The 17,140-nt window shown below is 43.5% G+C and overlaps 1 protein-coding gene across 2 annotated transcripts in view; it reads left to right on the forward strand.

Annotated features, from left to right (window-relative positions):
• frmd4a (FERM domain containing 4A) overlaps window positions 1-17,140 on the forward strand; it is a 100,109-nt gene that overhangs the window by 7,002 nt on the left and 75,967 nt on the right. Inside the window, exon 1 of one of the 2 annotated variants that reach the window (XM_038705359.1) lies at window positions 5,960-6,161. The exons of the other annotated variant lie outside the window; for it this stretch is intronic. Coding sequence (XP_038561287.1) covers window positions 6,129-6,161 — 33 coding nt within the window. The 5' untranslated portion in view covers window positions 5,960-6,128. Of the gene's footprint in view, window positions 1-5,959; window positions 6,162-17,140 lie in introns of those variants that run through there. 2 annotated transcript variants of the gene reach the window in all.

The raw sequence follows: 17,140 nt of genomic DNA on the forward strand, positions 1-17,140 counted from the left end.
ACTTGCATGTGCCAATTATACATGATCATTAAATAGCGGTTTCAAGCGGGCTTTTAATCGAACACTACTAAGCCATGCAGCTACGGATGCATCTCTGCACTAAATAAACGTAATATTGCATACTTTTGCAGCGTGACATTGTGATGACGATTTTGAGTCAATAAACTGTGCACTCCTAAACCACGCTGTCACTCTCTATGTGCGTCTCTCTCTCTCTCTCTCTCTCTCTCTCTCTCTCTCTCTCTCTCTCTGCGAGGCTTGCTGTGCTGTCTGCAGAGAATGCTGGTTGCCCCTGACAACAGTTGCTAGGAGACCATTCTGGAGTGACTTCATCGGGCGTCCTTACACTGTGGCTCACGATGAATAAAACCAGTTCATCTTTCCCTCGAACATGAATGCGCCTTTAAAAAGGGGGGAAATATTTTATAGCACTGAGATCAATACATCAGTGCACACATACAGTATGTGGTGGGTAGGAAGTGTTTTCATATTTTAGCTGCTTTGTGGAGGGAGTCACGTCTAGCAGAAGCTTCTTAGCTGCCACGAGATGTGTTCTTGTGGAAGATATGTGAATGTAGTCGGTCTGGTGGCTGCGTTTTTGTTGAATCTGGCTAAAACAACTCATTTCTAATCAGTGGGGCCAGAAAGGCTGCTTCTTTGGCGGAGAGAAGTTATGGAAATTAGATTGATTAAATATTCTCTCTCTCTCTCGCTCGCTCTCTCTCTCTCTCTCTCTTGCTGCTATTCTCTCTTGCCCACTCTCTCTCTCTCTCTGGATTTCTCTCAATCCCTTATGTCCTTCTCCTGCAAAACCCTGCTCACATTACCCTCTACCATCCATCTTTCTCCCTCTCTAATTCTCTGTCTCTCTGCAATGGGAAGATAAGATGTTCCTCCCTCTGAGCTGTAGCGAGGTGTGAGAGAAGAGGGGCTTTCCCTCTCTCCCTTTAACTACCTCCAGGACTGCAGGCCAATGAGGGCAGCCAGATGTAGCAAAAGTAGATCTCTGTGCATACTGGTGGAGGACATTTTAGGTGTGTGCGTGCATGCATAGGCCGTATCAACGTGCATGTGCAGCATGTTTCCTGGGATTGCTGTTTAATGAACTTTAGATTGGATGTCAGACAAATTCCCCCTGGCAACAATCAGCCCAGCTCTCACAAACATGGCCTGGGCCCTTAGCTCTGGGAATGGGCTAAAGTAGTTTCACACTCCAATATATCATAGTAAATCTCAGCCTTCATTGGCCATGAGTCCGACACTAAACAGCAGTAACCATTTGCGCTAAAATGTTGTTGAAAGCTCCTGGAGCAGGGACAAACCTTTTTCAGTCTTCAGATGTGCAGTATGCGTGTGAGTTTTTTTTAAGATATCACCACCTATGACTGCTGGAGTAATTCCTGGATTATCTACTGTACAGCAGCTTACCTCAAGTCTCCACCAGGAATGCCGGATTTTAAATATTTAATGACGATAATGTGGTTAATTGATTTAGACAATTAACACTCTTCTCGGCTTACTGCTTTAATCCCACAGATACAGTACATACCGCAGAGATCTGTCAATATTCATTTAGCTCTTGCTCTTTTGCCTCTGTAAATGGTTTAATCTGGATGCTGAAATAAAATATGGCAGTTGAAGACTAAAAAAACCTTCACACTGCAAAACAAAACAAACCATGAATTATTTTTCCCGACTGAAATTGGCGCCCAAACATGTAAAAACCTGCAACAGCGGGTTCCAGTCTATCTCATTTTCCATCAGACCACCCACAGTATTGACAGTGATTGTTAACAGGCACACATCTTGTCTCTCCAGCTCCCTACTGAGTCGATGCTATTGGTCTGTGTGGAGAAGTCCCAGTGCGGTCCACAAGAGTCAGCAAGCAGTTCCCTCTCTAGTGGCATCGATTTAGCTGTAATGCTGTGATGGGGTCACACATTGACTTATGGGTCCTTCTGTTTGTAAGCCAGACACCGAGGCACACACAGTGAATAACGATGTATATGTCTCCTATTTTTCTTTTTCTTCCTCTTCCTCTGTCTCTGTCTCTGTTGTGCTCTGCTGCGGGGCTGCCAACCTGCTTTTGATCAATTTGGTCACCTGGGTTGCTGGACCAGGTGAGTTTTGATACAGTCTTGTATTGTTTAAAACACTCACACAGGTCCCTGAATGAAATTCCACTTTAAATAAACTAACTAAGCAAATGGTTGTCTGGCTAAATAAACAGCGGAGTATTGGAACGGCCACAATGGCAGATGGGACAACATATTAAAAGACAAAAAGACATCAGGTTGAAGCATGGAGTTGGAGCGTCTCTAAAAGAAAGAAGAGAACCTCTAATGCTCCTTTTCTTGCTGTGATGTAGTTTAATTGATAATCATTGCAATTAATTCCTTTGTTTCACAGTGAAGTTACAGTCTGCTTAGCAGCAGCTAATTACCTCAGCACATTGGACCTCAGCTTTTTGCAGAGTAATTGCAGCTCTCAGTCGAAATACAAACAACCGGAGAAAATTACACACAATTTTCACATTTGTCCATGATGTGGCCCTCGTACATTCGCTCAGTGCAAATGCTGTTGTTTATACTGGAAGAGTTGTGTGAACCAGAAAGTATTATAGTCAAGGAAACAAGAACGGCAAGGCATTAGAGCGATAAATCAACAGACTTTGACCAAGGTGTGTCATCAGTTCACGCCTGAGTGAAAGAAATGCTCACATGGGATTCATTTGGGGGTCCAGCTGGGGCGACAGGGACGGGGGTGAGGAGGAGGAGGAGGAGGAGGAGGAGGACAGGGGAATAGGAGAAGGGGGATGGGAGATGGAGGGGGCAGGGATGGGTTTAAAGGCGATGTGCAGTATGTTGCAGTGTGCAGTATTGTCCTGTGATTGCAATGTTTATCACCCCTTATATCCCATGCACATATTCTTATTTATGTATGGCAATGTGTAGGTTCAATAGTGACTGGGAAGGGTTGGGGGCAGGGACGAGGACGTGTGTGCGTGCGTGTGTGTGTATGTGGGATTCGCTGACAAGTTAACATTCACTGTCACTAGTAATGCGTGATGGTGATATATGAGGCTGTATGTCACAGTGGCTAGCCAGACACATGCTCTTCCAGCCTGGTCAACAAAAAAAGAAGCACATTTTCAACCTTCCTTCACCCTAAAACAATATTTCACAGTTCTGCCTAAAAACATCATCTGAGGGCCAAGCTAAAGGAGCGTTATATATACAGCCAACATTAGGTAAAGAGAGGGAGTAATCAAAGTAGAAAACAGATCAAATGAAGAATTGTTTGGGTGAAAAATTAGAAAGGCCATTTTGCAAATTGTGAGGAGTAAATTTTTATTTGCAACGCTGCATTTAGGTGACTACCATGGGTCTGCCACTGCTCTGAGGTCAGAGGTCAGCTAAATAATGAGATTTGAACTCTTCCCACTGCCTCCCTATAGAGACCTCTGCGACTCTTATCCAATTTTTACATCATCAATAAGTGTGTGTAGGAGAATTAGAGGTTTGATATAGTGTGTGCCGTGTGTGTTTATTCATCTGTGTTTTGTGTCAGTGTGTGGGTGTATTAGCATGTGAGCATGTGCTGTGATACAATCATATGGTATGATGGCAATGTTCCATGTGAAGCGCTAAATTGTCTTATGTGAAGTCGGCCAAGTAATGTTCTCCTATGGGAAATCTGGGTATATATATATATATATATATATATATATATATATATATGTATATGAAATACATGACCATGAACCCTTTTTATGGTGGCTCATTTTAATAAGACGTTAATAGGCAAGGCAAGTTTATCTGCATAGCACATTTCAACAACAAGGTAATTCAAAGTGCTTTAAATAAATCATACAAGCAACAGGGAAATAAAAAGTTTTAAAAGAGTTAAATAGAAAATAAAACAGGCAGGTCTCTCACCTTTGCTTATTTTACTCCTTTGCTCCTTTGATTCCCATTCATTAATGATTAGGAATGTTACATCACATTTCACCTTCTAGGCCCATGAACGGTGTTTTTGTTCATGGCATATGTCTTTGATCACGCAGTCCAATTCAAAGCAAAATGGCAAGTAAAACAAAACAAAAAAAATCAGGTTTACAAGCAGTATTCTGTTAATTTTTGGGACACTCTGATATTCAGCATTGATCAATTTGGCACTACCTTTGCGGCATTACTACACACACGGTGGTTGAATGTTATTGATCTGGGCCACACATTGTTGCGCTGAGATGTCTGTGTCGTCCAGACCAGCCTGCGATCAATGCCGTTATGTGACAGCCGGTTCTAGTCGATCTGCTTTTTCTTCGCTGTAATGGTTCTGTGACAGTGTAACATGTCATCATATGTTTTCAGCTTGTCAGCACGAATCAGTCACTGACCACCAGCTTTAACACCAAATCATCAGTAGACTGTTTGCCAGAAGAGTGCCTTGGACCTTTGTTCTTTGAACTTCTGAGCACTCCGGACCTTTGTTTTCTGGGTAATTTATAAATTAAAATGTAAATACTGTTAGTGACATTATAATAGTCGTGTCGTTCTGTGGTACGTGTCATGGTAAGAACGTGTTATATTGTGGATAAAGGCTAAGGAGGGGTCTTCAACAGTAATGTCTGCTGTGGTTAATCTAGTTAATTTAATGCTTTTTTTGTCTTATCTGGGTCAATACAGAGAAGCCAGGCTAAAAATAATTGAGAGAGAAAGGAAGAGAAAGAGAGAGAGAGAGAGCTAGATAGCTCTTCACTTGGTGTCACGCAGTCCAGGCAGTGAGGCTTGTTGCATTCGACAGTTAGATCCAACTGCTAAGGCTGAGAAAGGCAACAGGGCACAGGCTCATAGTTCATAAAATATAGATTTTATCTATTTATTTCAGTTTTTTAATGTTCCAACTGCTCCTCTGTGCACCTCCTACCCTAACATACACTGTTGCCACAGCAACGGCAAGATGCAGCTCGGAGCCGAGGCGGTGGTTTGTCCATATTTTTCCCATCCAAAAGGATAGAACATTAACACACACTTAACATAAACACACACACACACACACACAAACACACATATCCAGTGGCACTCAGCCATCACCCTTCACTTCAGCTGTATTACATGATGGAAGCGAACAAGAAGAACATGGCGTAAAACCACTATTATAAGAGTCTAATAATACGCCAAATCACCTGTTACATGCTACATGTACAGTAGGTTATGATGCAGCCGTGTGAGCTTGGGTATGTGTGAAAGGCGGGACGTGGTTTGCGTGAGTGTGTGTGTGTTTGAGAGGGTGACTCATGCCTTGTCTATTAAGAGAATAGAGGGTGATCAGGTTGCTAGGTGATTAAGAGCCACTATTGTCTGGAGGGACAATAGTGGACCCGAGAGTGCCCTCTCTTCTCTTTCTCCATCTCTTTCACACACACACACTATAAATGTACATTTTATCTGACCCCCCCCCCCCGGCTTGGGTCTTGAGCGGGAACAAGGAGTTGACAGTGAGCAGGAGGACCGAGAAAGAAAAGCATTATGGGAAGCTGATAGGGTGAGAAGAGACGGCGAGGGAGAGAGAGACAGAGGAGAGGAAGAGAGAGAGTGTGAGCATAGAGAGAGAGGACTAGCAGGAGAGCTGTAACATGGGAAAAAAAGACCTGCAATCATTTGCCACATTGAAGGGAACAAATGTAGCTGGAGGCAGTGAGGGAGAGTGAGAGAGGGAGGACAGGCAGAGAGAGGGGGAGAACGAGAAGCCAAGGAGAGACAGTGAGAGAGAGACCTTCCATGGACATTGCACATTAATACCACAGTGCTTTGTAGGTGAAGATCCCTAACTGACAGGTCTGAGGAAGGAGGAGAAGCGCTGGGAGTTTGGCAAAGCCCTCTCTCCTCCTGCTCCCCACTGTGTGTGTGTGTGTGTGTGTATAGGGACATAGACACACACACACACAGACTCTCTGTGTGCCTGTCAGTGCGCTGGGCTCTCTGGGTGGGTAGGGAGCTGCGTTGTAGAGGAGATGTTCACTCTGAGGATGAGACAGCATTTCTAACAGGATCTATTCGCGGACTGGGATAATACGCCGGTGCAGCTGAGGGGACCCGAGCCCACCGGAACCAACCAAATCAGCCATGGAGGGACTGCTGTCTCCAATGAGGACGCGGGTAGGTCACCAATGGGGATTTACAGAGCAGCCCAAATACAGTTTCCACCACAGGAATCAATCACCAGAATGGCATGTAGCGAGAGAGAGCATGTCTTGCAAGCTGCTGAAATGAACCAGTCTGCGCTGCTGTCGCTGCGGGGGATGCAAGAACACGAGCTGAGAAGTTTTCGAGCTAGCGTTGCTAGGGGAAAAAATGTTTAAGCATTGCAAAATACTGAAATGCAGTTTAAGCTTGGTGCGCATTGGTGTGTGTGTGTGTGTGTGTGTGTGTGTGTGTGTGTGTGTGTGTGTGTGCACAGATTAATAAGGGGTTGTTTTGAAAGAATGACTCAGTGTTTCAGAGTGGTGCCTATCTCCCTTCAGTACAAACCGCTGGTCTTCTAGATTTAGGGTAGAGAAAGAAGAAAGAGAAAGATGTGCGAGGGGGGAACTGGCTTCAGTTTGTATAGTGAATTGAGTGAATATAGTGGCAATTCACTATTGTTCTTGTTATACACGACCTTCTGTGTTAGATATTCATGTCTCTGTGTAACATTGGAGCTTTTAGGTTGGTGTCTCAAAGTACTCTGCGCTTAGAGCATCCGTCTGACAGCAAATGTCTGTGTCTGTGCCCTACAGAAAAGGCTAATGAAATAAGAAAAAGGATGTGTGTGTGTGTGTGTGTGTGTGTGTGTGTGTGTGTGTGTGTGTGTGAATGGGTGTCACTGACAGAACACACTTGGCTGTTTGTCTGTATCCATGTGCCTGCACGTGACATCCAGCACAATTGTGTGGACGATAATGGACCCTGAGAGGTGTCTCCCTCCCAGTTGAGATTTGAGATGAAAACCTGTTAGTTCCGCCCTGGATTTTTTTTAGATATATCGTAGTGAGCGTTAGCATGTGTGTAATGTGTAAGAGGGGGTAGAGTTAGCTGGATAAGGTAAGCACTGTAATATAGAAGCTGTGATGGTGTTATTAATATTTATGAAGGCATGATTGCATTTTTTTGAAGCAGAGGAGTGTAATTGTGTTAGTTTCTTACGGATACAGCCATATCCAGACATTACTATACAGCGAAATATAGAAATCTGACATCAGCTTTGCACCCTGAGATAATATTCTGTAGTCTCTACCTGAGAAGACAGAGATGATGTAGCAACCCCCCCCCCTATTTTATCACCACTGGTACCAGACCTATACTGTACAACCAAAAGCACATTCTCAATGCGTACTCCACCTACTGTACACATGGACATGTGCATATATTTGTATGCTCTTTTTGGACATATAGCATTGAGTCAAAATATAGTGACTCCCACACAAGCCTCAACTTGTGAGGATGATGAAAGGGTTAAGCCACTGGGATGACTTGATGGTGTTGTCACACATGAGTACACCATCACCTCTCCTCCCTCACCTTTACAACTCATCCTTCTTCTTCATTTCATTGTAGTTTTGGACCCTTTTTTCCTTTTCCCTTGTGGAAAGATGCTCCATACACTCGTATTTAAGCCAGGAGTGTCTTTTTGTCGCTTCCCCGTCCTGTTTGGCTGCCCACCTGCCCGTTTGTCTGTCTGTCTGTCTGTCTGGCCCTTGCTGTGTGTTTGGCAGTTAACATGAGCGCTGTAATTGGTATTTGCAGATCGGCCCATGATCTAATCCAAAGAGAAGCGTTAGCGGGCTGTTTGGAGATAGACTTGGCTTCAAAGATATGGCGTGGAATCAAGCCTGCTATATCTGTGCTGTCTGCCACCGTGGCCAGATTTGAGAGAGCAGTGGGAATCGCTTTCAATGGCTAAATGACTTTTGCATTTATCTTCATCAGCCACATTGAGCTTCACATGCCCCACAGTCGAGCTGTGTATCTCAGTTTTGGCATCAAAGTAATTTTAGTAGATTTATGTGAATGAATCACTGCATAATGAGCCAGTGCAGGAGTCTCACAAAGTTTACACTGAATAGTCTCGCTTTAATGAGCTTTTTCGCACCCTCAGAGATAAAACGAGGAATATGTAGTGAAAACAGCGACTTTGATTTGTGTTTTTGTCCTATCTTTCTGTTTACCTTTCGACAGCAGCAGAGGTGAGAAAAGTACAGAGGGAAACAAACCCCTTTCACAGTAGAAAACAGTATATTAAGTTACTCGCACCCAAAGAGCGCAACCGCTTTTGTTGTAAATCTGAGAAAAATTACTTCTCTGGAATGTGATGCTCACATAAAACCAAAATTTGGTACTTTTCAAATGTCAAAAGATGAAAAAGAAAAAAGAAAAAAGAAAATTCTTCTTGTCTTTGGAGGGCAGTATGCCTCTAGGTCTTGCTTCGAGGATACACAAAAGGCGACCTCAACCTCAAGATAACAGACGAGGAATAGCAATAGCCTGTAAAATCTGCACTACTCCTAATCCCCAGCTCACTAAAATGGGAAAATTGTGCTGAGATGGCTGTGTAGGCTATCTATGGGACCGTAGAAGCGATCTCATGTCTCCTCAAGTCTCCCTTTCCTCTACCTCGCTCCAGCATGTTTTCTGTTTTTTTCCCCCTGCACTCTATATCACTCTTCCTCTCTGTTTCTTTATTTAGGATGACAGTAATGGGTAGTGAAGCAGGAAAATGGAATAAAATAAGCATCAATGAGTGTCTGTGTTGCCTTTGTGTAGTTACATACAACTGAAAAGCAGGTCAGCACAAAAACACAGAGCACGCAGAAACCTGAGGGATTCTGAAAAAAAAAGTAGCCAATTTGTTATCTTCAGTGTCCATAAACTTGGCTCATGCATGTTCCTGATTATTTTATAGTCTCGCTTTATGTCTCTTTAATGTAAGGCCATAGTTTGGTATTGCACTCGGGACATTACTGATTCACATAGACGTTATTGCACGCGATTTCTACATCTCTTTTCTGCTTAACTGTGCACACAATCCACTTCTTGTCTTTTTGTAGTAAAGATGAGAAGGAAAGGATTCAGATAGGCATTTATAACAGAAAGACTCACATTCACAGAATCTAAAAGAGAAAGATCAAGATCTGTGTTGGTATCCCCAGTTGTATGTAATATATGCATATAGGTCAGTAGAACAAGGAGATGTAGCTTCTTAGAAATCTTCCTCTCGAGAACATATGTGCTGTTTATGGCACACACAGATCAGTTAGTTTGTGTGTATATCAGCTTTCCCGTCAACTCCTCCTGTGTATTAGTGGATCAATAGGGAGTAGTTATCAGGAGATTAACCCTGTCAATGCTCTTATCAGTCTAATCAGAGAGTCCTCTGCTCTTCCTCTCCCGTTGGCTCAATCACTCTCTCACTCTTTTTCTGCTGGCTCGCTCTCTCTTAAAGCTCCGTGTTACCGCCTCTCTCGTCCCCAGCCTCTTTCCTCTTCGGGTCATGTGTGTGCACATGCGTGTCCAGCTGCCCGTGACAGATGGGACCATTAACAAAATGGCCAAGGGCTTGGACATATATGCACACTCACCCACAAACACATATTTGTTCCATTAAGGAATGGCCGTTTCACACACACACAAACACACTCACACCTTCCCTTCTTCTTCTGTGTTGTTGTTTTAGCTCCACAACATCACATCCATACATGCACACCATCACAAACACTCCAACTTGACATCAGCCTGACTCATCATTCTCCCTCCCCACAAAATCCTTTTCCCTCACCCCTGCCTCTTCGCTCCTTCTTTTCCCCCCTCCATCCATCCATCCAATCGATCCACCTGGTTCATTAGCAGGCAAGTGGCCGTCGGGATGGTTAAGGTCAGGGTGGCACGGAGAAGAGGACGAAGCAGCCAAAAGGGAAGTGACCAGTACCGAATCCCTGAAGCCGACCGCCTCGCTGCTTGGGTGAAAATAATTAGGAGAGAAAGGCAGGACTGGTGGGGTTCAGATTTGCAGCACAAGGTGGGACTGCCTTTGGCAAGCCACCCAGAGACTGAGACACACGCAAGCACACACACACTCACACAAACACATTCAATGCACAGCAGGTTGGCTGGCAGCATTTAAAGGCCAAAGTAAGCAGCAAGGGGGGGGGGGGGATGTCTGGTTGCTGGAACCACATGGGGCACATGCAAACAAACAGACATGCTGAGGCACAGACACACACACACTCTCATTGGATGTAGTTCATCTCCCAGCTGTCATCTTAGACTACCAAGTACATTGTCAAGGGCAGTCCTTATTAGGGATAATAGATTTTCAATCAATATATATTAATAATTTAAAGTATAAAATAGATGTAACTGTCCCATTTTGGTGGAAAGTATATTTTTTCTGCCATATTATGTATTAGACATTATAGCTAATAATATTTATTACCTTTAGTAGCTTCTGATGTCTTTAGACAGTACAAGGAAAATGTTAATCCTAACATAAGAGTCATTTGTGATACATAACATAAATCTATGCATTGATGACATACAGAGAGGCGGGCAGACATAAAGAGAGGCAGAGCAGTTACTTCACTGTGTAAGATGAGATCAGTGGGATGCCATGTAGAGAGAGATCCTCCGAAGGGACCCTGTTTGAAGCTTTTTCTCTCTGACGCACATCTCCACTTTCCACCATTTGAAGATGTGGCACCGCATGTCAGCCATACGCCATCTCTGATCGTGTCATTGTGTGTGTGCGTGTGTGTGTGTGTCTGCGCACGTGAGCGTGCCCTGCTGTGTCAAGCATGTCAAATGTGCTTTTGCCCCCTTGAAGAGGCCCGAACGATGAGATCAATCAGAGCGCAATTGAGCAACCGGGGAAGCAAACCAGCGATGCACTTAATGTTAGGTGTTGTCATGGAAACACGGGGTGCAGATTTTCCACTTCATTGGCTGCCATCAGTCTACGGGCATTTTAAAAATTATTTCCAAGAGAGGTAATTGAAAGATGGGAGGGAAAATAAGTCAATTGTCCGAAGAAACTAGGTAGAAGACACAGAAGTATCGTAATGAGAAATTCACTGTAACACCATACTTCAATTGAGTGCATTTGTATTTGTGTGTCAGTGTTCAAAACCATGCACTTTAGATTAAAGAGCCGCTGGCAGACCTATTATATATTGACTCTATCTGTGTAATTGCATAGAATAGACAGTCCCAAGAGGCCTTTCCCTGTACTGCTTTTAGCCTTAGCCTAGAGAATCAGAATGGCAATTACACTTTTCTATATTGGAACGTAATCATAAGTATGCACGCACACACAGATGCGCACACACATGTGCGCACACAGGCACCTGTGATGAACGAGCCGAGGATTGGTTGTGTCACCTCTGCAACAAAGGGTGACCCTGCATTGAACAGGTATCATACATCACCTTATCAGTAGATCTACATAGCACAGACAATTTTAGACATACACAAATACACTCATACAGGAAATAGGAGTTTCTTTCTTCCCCCTACCTCATTACCTATTATTCTCTTATCTCCTCCAGTCACACTCACTTAAGCATTTCCTCCACCCCACTCTATTCTGCCATTTCCAACTCAACCACACCAGAGACCTACCGTTTCTCCCTCTTTTAAGCCATCCTACCTCCATCCTTATACATCATCCCCTGGGCTCCGAACTGTGAACATGAGCAGAGAGGAAGCTGGCAGCTGAAAGCAGGACTCCCCCGATTTGACTGGTGTCAACATTGTCCTGAGGGGAGAGACAGAGGTGTGTTGTTGTAGAGGAAAGGGGATAGAAACAAAAGAACAGCATGTATTGTAGAACCTAATTTCCAAGGTGCTAAGTACATCTATATTAACAGAAACACACACCATAAAACAACTCCGCATTTAATAGTCGCAGTTGGTCTCCAGCAGCTACTGCGCTGTTCCAACTCTGACCTATTCACATGCACTGAGGGATACTGGCTCGACTACAAATGCAGCCTGAAGCGCCGGGTAGTGCAGAGGAAAATCACTCCCCCACCAGTGCAGGGACTCTGGTTGGATCCTTGGCTGCAATGTTGCTTGCTTCTGGCCTGGGCGCCCCTTTGAGCATAATTGGTAATGGTGCAGGTAGGCAGCCACAAAGGATCATATCTGAGAAACGTCACTCATTATCTGTTGCTGGCTGGCTGGATCATCCATTTAGGGGTGATTGCTTGGAACTCCATGTGTTACTTCCTGAACTCGTACTGGCAGATGAAAAGATTGTGAATCCATGTGAATCGTAGGTCTACACCCTCCCCAGGCCAACAGTTATTACGGCAGCAACAAAAACTTCAGTACAGGAGGAACTGGTCATTATAAAAATGTGAGAAAAAAGGAGAACATACACAAAAGGAAAGTAAAAATACAATTTTGGATTTGTACTTAGGTTTTGTCTTTGTAGAATACTTGTTTAGTTCTTTATTATAGTAGAAAACAAAGCTATAGAGAGCCCAAGTCCCTCCCTTCTGCTTCCAGCCCATGGGACCTTATTTTGCAAAAAAATATGTATGGCAGTCTAACAGCAAGACACAACTAGCCTAATTTAAATTACTCATTTGATGTTTGTCAATTTAAAAGATATGTTTGTAAGTCAAGAAAGTTGCAGTTTGCTGTAAAACAATAAAGCAACATTTAGTTTTGTGTGAATCTCATCTCACACAATATCTCACCAACATGTTAACACTATAATGCTAGCTAACGTTCATTGCTTGGTTGCTACTAGCTAGGTAACTTAGCGATGTTCCACGCTCAGATGTATCTCACCTTTTGTGTTTAATCCAACGACTCCTTTCATCACATCATCTACACATGTAATGCTTTGACGTTAGTTTCAGTCATGTTAGCTTTAGTCATTGAGAGAAAAAGTTATGACAACACATATGTGACTTTTGGGGTTGTGGTCTTATTTTACAGTCTTATACTTTAACAATTTTACAACAAACTGCAACTTTCTTGACTTTCTAAATTATACTTTAAATTGGTGAACATCATATGTGTTATTCAGGGCGCAATTGAAATGGGATCAAAAAATTTGACTACTGTACATAAAAAATAAGGTCCCGTGGTGGTCCACCAGAAGGGGGGTGACTTAGGCTCTCTATAACAGTGGAACATTTCATGGCAGACCATAATGTTACAGATTTTAAAGATCTAAATATTTCAATGTTGAATAGCTTCACTTCCCCTTTTTTTGTAGTTCAGTCATTTCAGTTTAAAGTCTTACGTGCAAATAGCATACACAGATTTTACATTTGCACTTTTTATGCTCTAGTGCCCTAATGTCTTATTTATGATTTACATACACGACTGCTCAAGGAGGCAAAAATGTTGAACACTTTCCCATTCACGTACATAGATGCACACACAAAAAGTGCATACCCACAAACACATGCATTCTCACTGGTCAATTTGCATGCTCCATACAATCTACATGCATGGCTCCAGACATATGGACTCGTATGCTGCCACCAGACAGCCTTACTGATGTTGACTTGACAGCCTCCCAGCAGCAAGGCTGGGGCTAGCAGGTCCAGAGCTGCTGAAAGGAAGGAAGGAAGGAAGGATGGAAGGATGGATGGATGGGAAAGGGGGAGTGATAGAATGGATGATGGTGATGGTGCCAGGATAAAGGAGGAATAAATCTGTTTAGAATTGGACATAGAGGTGGGAGGTGATTCTTTAGAGCTGCTCGTGATATTTGGCTCTTCATTTTCTGAGGCAGTAGTTCATCCTGCTTTAGAGATCTTGGTGGTGCTTCGTAGGTGCAAAATGCAGCAGTGAGGAATATGCTTTTAATAAAATATGTCTTTCTAAAAAAAGGCCTTTCAAAGAGTGTGTGCACATGTTGGGGTACACACGTATACATTTCAACTATTGTGGGGAATCAAACCTTTGATTTTCTGACATTCCAAGCTTACTTTCTTTTCTTGCTTCATCACCAAAGTATAGGTAGCACTGTGTGTATTATTGGACCCTTCTTGTCAGTTTTTCTTCCTCTCATCACCAACCCATTTCTCTAGTTACATACACTGCAGTGGTTGCCAGATATCATATTACCACCCTTCTCCCATGTGTAGACAGCTGCCATTACACTGAATTAAACCAAAATATGAAATCAGGGTTGCCAGATTGATGCTCTGCCGTCCTCCAAGGAATACTTACATCATGCTAAGTGTCTCGCTGACCCTCGATGCTCTCATTACTGCTTGTTAAAACAATTAAATGTGACGTGTGTCAGATTTATGACTCACCCCTGTGTGTGTTTGTGTGTGTGCATGTGTATGTGTTTGTTTTATTCTGAACAGATGTGAGCATCTGCCAATGCAGTTAAGGCCATTAATATGTGTCTAGAGGTGTTTGTATGTGGATGCGTCTTGTTTTTGGCAACAGCTGTTGTTATTTGCTGTGTGTTTGTATATGCACATTTGCAAGTTGTCTGACATACTGTACCTGATTTTAAATATACATATGTATTTATGAGACACAAACAGTCGATGTAGGTGTCTCTTTGGAAAAAGTGCGGAAAATGACTTGATTCTACTGTTCCTGTTGGGGTTTCTTTGTCTGCAATTACACACATACAGGCACCTTTAAGCTTTGAAACTTTTTTTTCAACATTGAAGCTTGTTTTTTCCCACAATGCAGGACACATTTTAAACCACATGTCTATGAAAAGCGCTGTGAGATAACTGTTGTTGTGATTTGTGATAAATAAAATTGAATTGAATTGAATACACTTTTGCAGGGCTTGAACAAAACTAATGAATACATAAAGTAGATAATAAAGGTGAGGCCAACCTATGTCATTCAGTACACCATCAATCTTACATGGAATGTCATCCTGCAAGTCTTCAAGTGGATGCAGTTGTTTTTTGGTAATTATTATGTATTATGTATAATGTACTGGTCTTCAGTAAGCAGTTTAAAAACAATAGTACCACAGACATGCACATAATGTAGTTTTTGGAAAGGCAAAAGGTTGTTGTTTCCCAGAGGCACTGATCCATTTCTGTGGTAACCAGTGTGTTGCAACTATCCTTTTGTGTATGTTTGAGCTTGCACCCTTTTTATGACACTTTTACAGTGCACATTTAATCAGGTATCATTTGGCATCCTTGGGAGTATCTGTGTTTTGATTCCTCTAAAGTCTCTTTCCATGTGCTGTTTCTGTTCTATTTCATCCACCTCTAACACTTTCTCAGGGATTTTTGCAGGAAGCTGTGTTTCACACTCTGGCCACCAGAGTGCACTGTGTGATGGGATTGCCCATGCCTAGCCCAAGGCCTCCCTAGATCATGAGCCTCAGCAATTGAAAGTCCAGTTGCTTTTCATTGGTTGAAGAAGAGCAGGTCCTCTTGGCCATGTGTTTGAAGTGGTGTCCATACGTCTTCCTGTACCTCCTTCAGTAAAGTGTGGGTTAGAAGAATCTCTTCACAGCAGCAAGTGAGCATTGAGAAGGTCAGAGCTGGTAAAGAAAAACTCCTGACATTGCTTAAGATTCGCAGCTGTCAGATGGAAAAAAAACGGCCTCCTCCTTGCTATTTCCTGTCTGATGTATGGAGCCAATAAGAGGAGACCTTCAGTTCTATTTAGCAGTGGTCTGCTTCTCTGCTGCTGTGTGAGAGTGCAGGTCGTTTGGCCCCAATAAACATCCAGCTTTATTGGACAACTCCACAGCTCCTCTCCTCCGTCATTACAGCTTTCTGGAGAGGGCAAGGTGGGGAAGGAAGAGAATTGTGTGTGTGTGTGTGTGTGTGTGTTTGTGTGAGGTGACCAGGGAAGTGTTATGTGTATAATTAATGACCTCATCCTGCTCCTCCTGCTGTCCAACAAAGAGACTAAGAGGGGGTTATAGACAAAGAGCAAAGATAGTAGGTGAAATCAAGAGAGAGAATATGGCAAGAAGGAGAAAGGGGAGGACAGGGAGGGACAAAGAGATTGAAGGGGGAAGCATATGTTAAAGGCTGCACCTAATAAATAATGAGTTTTGTCAGTGGCCGAGTGGCTGTCCCCCCGCTGTCTACTGGAAGGGCAATTACATAGCTTTCACCCCTCCCGTGCTCCCTGCCAAATAAATCCACCCTCTCTTGCCCCAGTCCTTTATTTTTCATGCTCCTAATCTTCACTTTCCTGCTTCCCTTCTCTGTCATAGCTTCAGCAGCTCCTCTGTTCCCAAGCTAATAATGGGCGCTCAGTGTAAATAAGTGGTAAATACCAAGGGGCCTTGGCTTGAAGAGAAACCTAGAACTGATCAAGCCCTGCCTGTCACAGCACATCTTTTTTTCTGACTGCTGTGAGGAGGTGTAGCAAGGACAAAGGCAAGCGAAGGGTGGGAGGTGACTGGTCTGTCTAGCAGTGGACTCTGGTGGAGGCTGTAGTCCCAGGGGGTCAGTCTGGCCCTCCTCTGTCAACCTATTCCCTCTCTGGACCCTTCTTCCATACCATCCAGTAGTACCTGACCCATCAGTACCTTAAATTGATCAGTGTACTACCATTCAACTGCTCAGCCGTGATTCTACATTTTACATTCACAATGATGAGAGGGATGGCCTGGAGTAGTGACAGGAGGTGGAGATGATCTCCTCAGATTACATTCTCTTTACCTGAACCCCAAGGGCTCTCCTCCTCCTCCTCCTCCGCCTCCTCTGCATGTTAACAAAGACATTCAGCCTGAGTCATTTGGCCAGCGTTTGGCATAGGTCTGCGTGACAGCGGAGGAGCCGGTGCACCTGTCAGAGGTGTGGGGGCCCATCTGTACAGTAACAAGCAGCTTAGTCCCATGCCTGCAGCAAGAGGTGGAGCTGGCACAGTCTGGCTTGGGTTACCGCACTCCTGGGAGAACGCATGCATGAGTGTTGTGGGTTATAGAATGAATAGGTCATGTTGGCTCATTAGAAGAACAAAGAAATGCAAGTGTGTGTGTGTGTGTGTCTGTTTGTAGAATGGTGTGCACAGGTGCATCCCATTTGTACGTTACATTTGTTTGTCCGCATACTTTTTTAGCTTGTGGTTTGCATGCCAGAGGGATCATAATGATTCATTGTCTATAAAGAAGTAGAGTTGTGTAGTTA

This window comes from Micropterus salmoides, unplaced genomic scaffold (assembly GCF_014851395.1).
Source record: "Micropterus salmoides isolate LMB-PRFRI ecotype aquatic unplaced genomic scaffold, ASM1485139v1 Ms_hic_scaffold_8, whole genome shotgun sequence".
NCBI lineage: Eukaryota > Metazoa > Chordata > Actinopteri > Centrarchiformes > Centrarchidae > Micropterus > Micropterus salmoides.